The 11,577-nt window shown below is 46.7% G+C and overlaps 1 protein-coding gene and 1 pseudogene across 1 annotated transcript; both read left to right on the top strand.

Moving 5' to 3' along the window:
• Nucleotides 1-2,350: 2,350 nt before the first annotated feature.
• Nucleotides 2,351-5,627, top strand: LOC103647581 (calcium-dependent protein kinase 22). Its single transcript, XM_008672096.4, has 8 exons — nt 2,351-3,146; nt 3,241-3,364; nt 3,472-3,615; nt 3,707-3,859; nt 3,992-4,107; nt 4,183-4,350; nt 4,481-4,711; nt 4,811-5,627. Exons 1-8 carry the CDS (start codon nt 2,598-2,600, stop codon nt 4,940-4,942), a joined length of 1,617 nt encoding a protein of 538 aa, XP_008670318.1. The 5' UTR covers nt 2,351-2,597; the 3' UTR covers nt 4,943-5,627.
• A 93-nt stretch (nt 5,628-5,720) lies between these two features.
• On the top strand, nt 5,721-10,781 carry LOC118476408 (receptor-like protein EIX1; annotated as a pseudogene).
• Nucleotides 10,782-11,577: the final 796 nt, after the last annotated feature.

The raw sequence follows: 11,577 nt of genomic DNA, 5'->3' as shown, positions 1-11,577 counted from the left end.
GATTCCTCCCGAGGTCGAGGTTGAGGCCGAGCCCTGGGGTCGGGCGAGGCGGAGACCACCCTCCGAGGCCGATGTTAAGGCCAAGCCCTGGGGTCGGGCGAGGCGGAATCCTCCTTCCGAGGCCGAGGTTGAGGCCGAGCCCTGGGGTCGGGCGAGGCGGAGTCCTCCTTTCGAGGCCGAGGTTGAGGCCGAGCCCTGGGATCGGGCGAGGCGGAGCTTCCTGTTGCGCCTGAGGCTGAACTTGGCTATTGCTAGCCTCACTCTGGCGGGTGGCACAACAGTCGGAGCGGGGCGAGCGGTGCTGTTTTCCTGTCAAGTCGGTCAGTGGAAGGGCGAAGTGACTGCGGTCACTTCGACCTTGCCGACTGAGACACGTGTGTCAGGATAAGGCGTCAGGCGATCCTCGCATTGAATGCGCCTGCGATACGGTCGGTTGGTGAGGCGATTTGGCCAAGGTTGCTTCACAACGAAGCCTGCCCGAGCTGGGGTTCGGGCGAGTCGAGGGTGCGTCCGTTGCTTGAAAAGGCCCTCGGGCGAGGCGTGAATTCGCCTGGGACTACTGTTCCCGCCCGAGGCTGGGCTCGGGCGAGGCGAGATCGCGTCCCTTGAGTAGACGAAGTCTTGACCTGAATCGCGCCCATCAGTCTCTGCAGCTTGTGCTGATGGTGGTTACCAGCAATGTTTAGGAGTGTTGGAGTACCCCTAATTACGGTACACGACAAAATTTAATTTAGATACCTAGTTTAGCATCTACAATTTTTCTAAAAAAACATTGCATATATGTGGATGTCTATAACTAAGATTTTATGCATGCTAAATAAAGAAGTAGGTGGTTATTATGTCCGCACTTTTTTCTTCTTAGGGCTAGTGTGGAACCTTATTTTAAAATCCTATTTTCTTAAAAGAAATTAGTTTATCTTTCCTTAGACCTAGTTTGATAACCCTATTTTTCTAATAGATTTTTATTTTTTTCAAATTAAATTAGTTTATTTTTTTCTCGGGAAAATAAGAAACCTTCAGCAAAATATAGTTACCAAACTAGCTATTAAAAAAATAGAAATGTTTTGGAAAAATTGAGTTATAAATTTGCTCAATAATCTATACTATACTTAAAGCACCAGTTTCAACGGTCATCATGCGTTATTTTTTTACAAATAATCCCTCAGCTATTTTAAATTAATCTGCTGCACGCTATAGATGTCAAACGACGCTCGACACGGGCTAGATGCACGTGGGCCACAACTATGACACAAGCACGTCATGCCGGCCTGCTAACTGTGTCGGGTCAGCCCGTTAGCCCGTCGATCTATTTAATTAAATCAGCGTAACGACGCCCATTTAACTTAATCAGCGTAACGACGCCCGACACGGGCCACAACTATGGCACATGCACGTCATGCCGTCCTGCTAACTGTATCGGGACAACCCGTTAGTCCGTCGATCCATTTAATTAAATCAGCGTAAAATGTAAAAAAATGGTGTAGAAGGTGTGATTCGAACTCATGCCCTGATGGAAGAAGGGCGGGAGACACTGGATGAAACTGTCTAACCAGTAGAACATTACAGTAAGATGTTTTTAATATTGAATATAAATTGTATATAGGTATATACGTTTTTTTGTAAAATAAAAAAATAAATGTGTCGGGCCGGGCCAGCACTACGGGCCGAGGCTACAGCCCAAGCACGACACGACGTTCTTTGCTCTTGCAAGCATTAGGTCGTTTCTGAGATCACATTGGCACAATGGACTACATGGTGTTTGAGGTTGCTGAATTGGATGGAGCAGCAATGATTTGTCACACTAACAGCAAAATGAAAGGTTATTTGTTGGTTTTAAACGTTAGTAATTGCTATGAAGTAGCGTAATTTATATGGAGCGCATCCATTTTTATTGACGCTTGACTTTCGCAATCACTCCATATTTTGATCTATCTTTTTTATAAATTTAGCTTCATGGGACTTATTTTATAAACTTGATCTCACAAACTTTCTCTTATTTGGTCTCTGTATGATGGAATTATGTCATTTTATAATCTCTGTTCATTCAGTCAATCGTTGTGAACTCTCTTCTAATCGCTCACTTCATTGGCTGTGTTATAACAAGACATATTTGCATGGAGTAAACAATAATATCAGTTAGCCAAATCAAAAAATATATTATAGAGAGAGCGGAGACAATCAATAAAAAATCTTGAAATTTTTTTGATAGATAGTTTACGTGGGTATTGTTGTAAGCCGTCGCAACGCACGGACAACTGACTAGTAGAATTAGATATCCGGTTTCATCTCTTCAGCAGAAGAAGCAGACTACACTTATTACAAAGTTAAAAAAAAGTTAAGCATGAAAGGAAATAGAGTTCATAGTCATCTTTATTAAAATCAAACTTAAAAAAAAGTTAAGCATAAAAAGTGTCGGGCCAGAACACGCCCCGGCACTGGCGGCCAGCCGGCCAACGATTGGAAGTGTCGGCCTGTCGGGCCGTTCCCCGATCGCGCTCTCGCCGGAATTAGACCGAGGAGACGGCAAGGGAAGGTCGAGGCACGAGAGCGCTAGCGGCGGAGCTAGCGAGCACCCGGCGTCGGGCGACGGTGGCGCCATGGGTGGTTGGTACTCCGCCATTGCGGCCACCAGGCTGAAGATGCTGCGCCGCGGATGCCGGGGTGCCGCTGCCGTCCTCCCCGTCGCCAGCCACGACAGCGTCACCGGCAAGGAGAGGAAGAGGAAGCGCAGGAAGCACGCCTCTATCCTGGGCGACTCCGGCACCGTCGACCCGGACTTCTCGCGGCGGTACCGGCTCGGCGCGGAGCTTGGGCGCGGCGAGTTCGGCGTCACGCGGCGGTGCGAGGATGCCGCCACGGGGGAGGCCCTGGCGTGCAAGACGATCCGGCGGAAGCGGCTGCTCCTGCGCCGCGCCGGGCTCGACGCGGACGACGTGCGGCGCGAGGTGGAGATCACGCGGCGCATGTCGGAGGCGGGCGGGGGCAGGGTGGTGCGCCTGCGCGAGGCGTGCGAGGACGACGACGGCGTGCACCTCGTCGTGGAGCTCTGCGAGGGCGGCGAGCTCTTCGACCGCATCTTCGAGCGGGAGCACTACTCCGAGCGCGCCGCCGCCAAGCTCGCCCGCACCATCGTCGAGGTCGTGCAGGTAACCACCGAGCCGTCCGTCGTCCATTGGCCAGCCGACGGCCCGAGCGAGGCCGCGCATGAGTTCGCCAGCGCCTTACGCCCCCGATACGCAGCTGTGCCACGAGAACGGAGTGATGCACAGGGACCTGAAGCCGGAGAACTTCCTGTTCGTGAACAAGTCGGAGGAGTCGCCTCTCAAGGCTATCGACTTCGGCCTCTCCGTGTTCTTCAAGCCTGGTACGGACGGCTACCGCATCTCCATCACGAGCCCGGCTCACGCTGCCATATACATGTTCAGAGCTGGGATCTCTATGACATGGAAACCTCTGCCTCTGCCTGTGCAGGGGATCGGTTCGCCGAAGTGGTTGGCAGCGGGTGCTACATGGCTCCAGAGGTTCTCAAGAGAAGCTATGGGCCAGAGATAGACGTGTGGAGCGCCGGCGTCATCCTGCACCTCCTCCTCTGCGGATTCCCGCCGTTCTGGGGAGGTGAATGCTTTGCTGCCCTCTTTTCGTTCTCGTAGTCCCTTCAGCGATCAGGAGTAGTGAGCTACTACTGCTGATGCGCCAACGATTGCAGACTCCGATGAGAAGATTGCACAGTCGATACTACGGGGAGTAATTAACTTACAGAAGGATCCATGGCCCAAGGTCTCCCAGAGTGCAAAGGATCTTGTCAGGAAGATGCTTGACCCAGACCCTTGTACACGGTTGACGGCAAAACAAGTCCTCGGTTAGTAGCCTTCAGCTCAAAGGGCAGACTGCATCCGTGCTTTTCATTAGGAGAATTCGGTAGATAACAGAATGGGAAGGTTGCCCTGGCCTGAACTATGATCACTTTATCCTCATGAAATCAAAAAAACAGAGCATCCTTGGCTCAAGAATGCTGATAAGGCTTCAAACGCGTCACTCGGAGAGGTGGTTCGGTCGAGGCTGAAGCAGCTCTCGTCCATGAACAAGTTTAAGAAGAAGGCACTTGGAGTAGGTTGCAGATAACTTGCTGTTACTACCCTTAATTCCTTCAAGTGATTTTTTTTGTGCCAATTATTAATGCAGGTGGTCGCCATGAATTTACCGACGGAAGAGGTTGACCAATACAATCAGATGTTCCGTACCATGGACAAGGACAATGACGGCAATTTGTCACTTGAAGATCTCAAAGAGGGTTTCCGGATAAACGGTCATCCTGTTCCAGAGGAAGAGATAAAGATGCTGTTACAAGCGGTCAGTGCAAGGATCACCATTTGCTATTCTTATATTGTAATTCATATTATGAAATCAATGCCCACACACTACAAAGTTGCACAGATCAACTATCACTGCAATGACCTAACAAACTTTATTCGTTTTGCAGGGTGATATACATGGAAGTGGCACGTTAGACTGTGAGGAATTTGTGACGGTCTTACTTCACATTAAAAAGCTCAGTAACGACGAGTATCTACCTAAGGCTTTCAAGTTCTTTGACAAGGACAAGAACGGTTTTATTGAGATGGCCGAGCTGATGGAGGCTCTAGGTGACGGTGAACTGAAGCCTAACGAGCAAGTGGTTAACGACATTATCCGTGAGGTTGACAAGGATAAGGTTAGTACTCAGTAAACTGATTAACTTCGACCACGCTGCAATTGAAACAAAAGGAAAAGAAAAGGAAGTGGCTAACATTTCATAAATAATGCTCAACAGGATGGCCGTATCAGCTACCCAGAGTTCGAATTGATGATGAAAGGTGGGTCAGACTGGAGGAATGCCTCTAGACGGTACTCGAGAGAGAATTTCAGTAGCCTCAGTCGAAAGCTGTGCAAAGACACCTTATGAAACAAGAAAGTAGTTTCCCAAGCAGCAGTTACTGACTGACAGTACCACGCCCTCGACTAAGCAGCAAGCGTCAGAAGACAATGCAAAAGCAGGATTACTGGATCTGGTGGAACTGTGGAAATAAGGGTTAAAGGAGATTTGCGCGATTGACAGACTCCGTCAAACAGCAAGCCCCTCTTGGCATTGTCTTGTCCTTTGTTCTTGAAGTAAAATTTGCTGTTCCTAGGATACATATCAATGACTTAGGCATAGGCAGATACAGATGTAAAGGAAACCTCAGCATCCATTAGACCTGTGCATGATGCACGGTACTTGGAGTTCCATTGGCCGTCCGTCCGCCGGCGACCTGGCGATGTGCGCTGCCGCCAAGTACAGCAGTTGCACGGGAACTACGTCGCCGAGGAGCCCGACATGGCGTCGCCCTGGCGGCGCTGACGCTTTGGGGTGCCGAGAAGGCAGAGGTCCCCAGCTCCGCGGCTCCGCCCCCCCCTGAGGACGACGACGTGTTGAACTCGACCTCGCAGCTGGTGTTTTCAGGGCTGCGCGTCCATCGGGAACGAACCAGAGAGCCGCGCGTAAGTAAACCTGTGCTCAACGCCGCCGCCATCGTGCTGTAACCAAACAATGTACAGAGGTGCTATTCAATCCACTTACCAGTTTTGACGTTTTACTAATGTCAAATACATGCCTGGAAATGGAACCCCGACGGTGTCTTCACGGTAAAATCAGCCTACAATGCACAATTCATTGGTTCGTACAGTCACATTAATTCTGATTTTGTTTGGCGGGCACGGGCAGAGCAAAAGTGCAAGATTTTTGCTTGGATTCTTCTACAGGACAAGCTCCTCACTGCTAACAATCTGGCCACTCGGGGTTGGCCGCACCAACCAAACTGCTCCCTTTGCAATGGTCCCTTGGAGACCGGCCCCCACCTCTGTTTGCATTGCCCTTTTGCCCGGGCAGTGTGGCGTCAGATTCTAGTTTGGGAGGGCTTGAGCCTCCTGGCCCAGGCTAGGCTGACCCTACTCACTTCTCCAGCATAAAAGACTGGTGGGAAGCTACATCCTCCCCGCTCCCAAAGAACCAAAAGCGTGACTTCAACGGCCTCATGATATACACCCTATGGAACATCTGGAAGGAGAGAAACCGGAGGATATTCGAAAACAGCGCCCTCACCCCTATCCAATTAGCCTTGAAGATTAAAGAGGACGTGTGCACTTTCAAGAGAGCCATGTTCCTCCAGTATTAGGGTTGCTGCAGTGGTTTCGCGGATTTGTGCGGGTCTGTTGGGAGCGGTCCTCACGTTGTGTTTGCTAGTCTGTCTTATCTCGGTCCTCGGACCTGTACAGTGTATTTTCTGAACTATCTCTTTTAATGATTAGGCAGAGCTCCTGCCATTTCCTTCAAAAAATACATAAAGAAAAGAAATTGTTCATCTGAATGCCTAGAATTAAAAGAGAATCCCCAACATTAATAGATCAAAAGAGCTTCAAGTTGCTGGGAAGAAGAACAAGTGCAGTATCTCAAATCTCTGAACACTATATAATGCATATGGTATATCAATCACTATATCCACGCCTAATGATATAGAGGTACTCACAAGCATTATGAAGGACGTATGGCTACACCGACTACTAACTACTTCGTACTTAATAGTGTGGACTTGTACATGCTACTACAACACGATACACTCATCACTGAGACGTTGTTATGACCGGCACGGCATCTCATACCGTCGTCACATCCACAAGATAAAATGGATAGAGTACGTTGGTTTGCTCAGTTTGTTACATCAGATAAAGTTTGTTAGAACGGATAGGGTTTGTTAAGATTAGGTTATTAGACTTGGATAGAGTTTGAGGCTGCTCAGCCATATATATTGCCCCTTTTGGCTAAGAAATAAACCAAACAAGCAAGTATCTTACCCTTCCTCCCCTCAACTCATCAACTGTTCATCTGCGAGGACATCCTGGGACGACGATGCCCAAGCGCTGGGGTCCTGGTCCTCTACCTCTCACCCACCACTCGTACTACCTCCGTAACCTTAGTTCCAACAATATGGTACCAGAGATGCCAAGTTCCGACGACGTGCCGCCGGGATCAGCACCACCCGCCACCTCCACTGTCGTCACTTTCTATGAAATATCGTGATATATATATTACCATTGTTTCTTTCTCTAATCCTGAACTGATAATCTCTATGTGCTTCTGCTTGAATTGATCATATATCTGGACCAGAATCGCCTGCGGCAACATTCCAAATTAGTATTCTTGACGGCTACAAGATACGTGCCATGCCCTGCATTGTACATTGGGTTGATGACAAGTCAGGACTCAAAAATCAGGCAGCTTTATTTGTCCAGATCAGTTGAAACCTTGCACGTGACAATAGCTTTGCCAGCGACAGATCACGATTCATGAGCAAACGGACATTCTCCCGTATTGATGTGCATTCAAAATTATATAAAAAATGATATACTGGTCAGCTTTGTTTTTGAGGTGTGGTGTCTGGTGACAAAGACATGAAGACTTCTAGAGTCAGGGTAGCCGGTAGCAGGGCTTCCTGGTCAAGATGATTTCTCCATCAGTAGACTGTAGACAGATGTCTTTTAGTGAGAAGAACACTATATATAACACAATCCAAAGTGCTGTACTTGAGTATGCTTCTTCATGATTCATGAACCAAATACCCAGCAATTACAAAATCATTTTCCCATTGAGAACACACAACATAATGGCTGATTATAGGTTTCTTGTTCAAGAAACTCTAATAGCATTGTGCCTTCTCCTCTCTTTTCCACCGGGCATAGCCTCCATCCATTCATCCACACTGAACATGAGTTGCATCTTAGAGGAGAGGGCTGCGCTTCTATCAATCAAGGCAAGCCTCCTGGATCCTAACAACTACTTCTACTTGTCATCATGGCAAGGTCAAGACTGTTGCAGCTGGAAGGGAATCAGGTGCAGCCAAAAAACTGGCAACGTCGTCAAGCTCGATCTTAGGCGCATAAATCCAGGAAACTTTGTAGGTGAGATAAGCTACTCTTTAGTTAATTTACGACGGCTGAGATATCTAGACTTGAGTTACAACAACTTCTCTGGGGTACAAATACCGGAGTTTCTTGGTTCCATGTCAAGACTTAGGCATCTCGACCTTTCACACACCTACCTCCATGGAAAGATACCCCCGCAACTTGGGAACCTCACCAAACTTGTCTACCTTGATCTCAAATGCTGGGACTTTTATAACCCTATTTACTACTATCCCTTCTCAGTCAACCTTGCATGACTGTCACAACTATCCTCATTGAAGCACCTAGACATGAGCTTTGTAAATCTTAGTACAGCAGTTGATTGGGCTCATGAAATTAACATGCTTTCTACACTAAAGGAACTACTTCTGCAACAGAGTGGACTCAGATCTACAGCTCCTTCTCTTCGTCAGTTTAATCTCACGATACTCGAGGTGCTCGACATCTCCGGGAACATCTTTAACACTTCTATTGCCCCCAACTGGTTTTGGAATGCAACTAGCCTCACTTTTCTTAACATGAAACAGTGTTACTTCTATGGTTCCATTCCCGACGAGATAGGGAGAATGACATCACTTGAACAAGTTTCTTTCAATACAAATAATCACATGTCAACCATGATACCGTCAAGTTTCAAACATCTATGCAACCTGAAGGTACTTGATCTAGAGGGGAGCAATACTGGAGGGGATATCACAGAACTAATGGAAAGGTTATATTACCAAACTGTCACTGGAACAAGCTGCAGATGTTAGATTTGTCTGCGAACAATATCAGTGGGGAGCTCCCAAATCTGCCAGGGCCACTGACAAACCTGACCTACTTCGTTTTGTCAGACAACAAGCTCACAGGGACAATACCAGCATGGGTATGGACACTGAGAAAATTGTTTATCTTGGAACTTCGTTGGAACAAGATAAACGGTGTAGTCAATGAAGGCCACTTAAATGGCCTTACGGACCTAGTGTTCTTAGGTTTGGGCTTGACACAGCTTCAAATAAAAATTAGACCGGACTGGATTCCTCCATTCAAACTGCAGGCGGTTCTCTTAGACTCGTTGCAGCTGGGACCGGCATTCCCATCGTGGCTTAAATCACAAACAAGCATGAAGATCCTTAGCATTTCAAATGCAAGCATAAATGCAATCCCAGATTGGTTTTGGGTTGTATTTTCAGGAGCGGAGTTATTGAATTTATCAGATAATCAGATATTTGGCGCACTACCAGCTACATTGGAATTTATGGCAACAAATACCATGGTATTGTCGAATAATAGATTTAATGGTACAGTTCCAAAATTTCCAAAAAATATAACCTACATAGACATATCCAGAAACTCATTATCAGGACCACTGCCTTATGATTTTGTAGCCCCATGGTTGAGCAAACTTTTGCTATATAACAATTCAATATCAGGCACCATTCCATCTTCACTGTGCTCATTAGAAAAATTGGAACTATTAGATCTATCTAGAAACATGCTGACTGGAGAATTTCCTAATTGCCAAGAGAATTCAGAACCATTCATGAAATTACGTATATTAAACCTAAATACCAACAATCTCTCAGGAGAGTTTCCTTCAGCTTTTAAAGGTCGTCAATTTGTAGCATTTGTTGATCTTTCCTACAGCCAATTCTCCGGGAATCTACCAGTGTGGATATGGGAGGAGATGCCAACCTTGGCACTGTTACGTCTGCGGTCAAATATGTTTTATGGCCACATTCCCGAGATTACAACGAGTAAACAACTGCAATTTCTAGACCTCGCGTACAACAACTTTTCTGGAAGCATACCTCACTCAATAGTCAACTTGAGTGCAATGGCTCGCACTTCTGGATACAGTTACTTTCTTGACATAATCTTAGTTGGTATAGGTTATCAACTGTATAATTCAGAATTCTATTGGGTTAGTTTTAGAGAACAAGTTTCGGTTTCCACAAAAGGGCAGCAACTCGAACTTTCTAGTGAGCTCAGCCATATGGTGATTCTCGATTTGTCATGCAACAGCTTAACTGGAGTGATACCTCAAGACATCGGCGCTCTTGTCGCACTAAAAGGTTTTAACTTGTCTTGGAACCAGTTAAGTGGGGAAATCCCTGTCACTATCGATCAGCTGAAACAACTGGAATCTCTTGATCTCTCACACAACCAGCTGTCAGGCTCAATCCCTTCCAGTATGTCAGGGCTTACCTATTTAAGCCGCATGAACCTCTCATACAACAATCTGTCTGGAAAGATTCCAACAGGGAACCAATTCGACACTTATGACGCATCCGTTTACATTGGGAACATTGATCTATGTGGGTTCCCTTTACCTAGTATCTGCACTGGAAACACGTCAAACCAAGGCACACATGGAAATTCAAATTATCGTGATTTGGATCTTGCCATGGCAATAGGGTTTGTCATTAACCTTTGGTGGATCTTCTGTGTGATGCTATTCAAAAAGAGTTGGAGGAGTGCATATTTCATGTTTGTTGACGAGTTGCATGAGAAGATTTATGTGATTGTAGCAGTAAGATGTGCCATCTTGAAGAGGAAATTTGGTAAAAAATAAGATGTGTTCACCATGTGTTCACTACAGAACTCAGAGCTGGTACGTAATGTAGCAGTAAGATGTGTCAGTGAGAGTGGCTATATATGTAATGTAGCATATGGAACTGTATGTCCGCTTTGGTATTTTCTTCCCATAAACTATCTTGTTTCTGTCATCATTATGTAATTTCATCAGTGTGTTGTAAATACGTATAGGATTTATAATCCTTGAGAACTCAGTTTATCTTAAATAAAAATTTGTGGAATCCTTATCTCGAGCAACGAGCATGACATGCCAGGCAGTATCAATGTTTCAACCGGTATGGGCAAGATGGCCGTAGGCCCTTTGGTATTGGCGAAGGCAAGATATATTTGAGCCTACAAAAAATTATAAAAATATATTGTGTCACTCGAAGTTGTTTGAAACTTATCTGGATTTTGTCAGCCTTGCATGCCACCTGCCCTCCAAACCACTTTCGCTCAATGCCCACAATCATGTCACCTTCGGTATGGCCCTAGATATATCTGCGACCAGTGGAGAACCCTCAGGCAAGGCCTGTCAGTTGCCATAGAAATCAACACTATTAGGTTTCGGAAATTGAAAATTAGCAACATGCAAACAGGATTATTTAACATTTGTTTTGCCATCTGAAACATTTGTTTCGTAAAAACAGGACTCACATCATCCCCTATTTGAATACAGTGTCATTTGATGTATTTTCTTCCTTTCCTATTTTCTTTCTTTGTATTTGGAGCTTGAGTTGATGAAATTGGCCTTCTGCATGTATTCTGCGGGCCATGGCGACGAGGCCAAAGTCGCCGATCTTGACCCTGGCCGCTGCCGTTGATGAAGATGATGTTGCACTTGAGGTCACGGTGGATGATGCCGCACGCATGGAGGTAGGCTAGGCCACTGAGCGGCCGAGGATCTGTCGACACCAGCGCCTGACCGCGGCGGCGCTGGCCAGCGAGTGCTGGAGGTGGTACTGACGCAGCGTGCCGAAGGTGAAGAGCTCGGTGAAAAGGTTGATAGCGAGGCGGGCGCCGTGGCGTCGACCCAGGAGGCGT

Source organism: Zea mays, chromosome 2 (assembly GCF_902167145.1).
Source record: "Zea mays cultivar B73 chromosome 2, Zm-B73-REFERENCE-NAM-5.0, whole genome shotgun sequence".
Taxonomy (NCBI): Eukaryota; Viridiplantae; Streptophyta; class Magnoliopsida; order Poales; family Poaceae; genus Zea; species Zea mays.
Note: the sequence above shows the minus strand (reverse complement) of the source record. Positions and strands in the feature narration are given on the sequence as shown.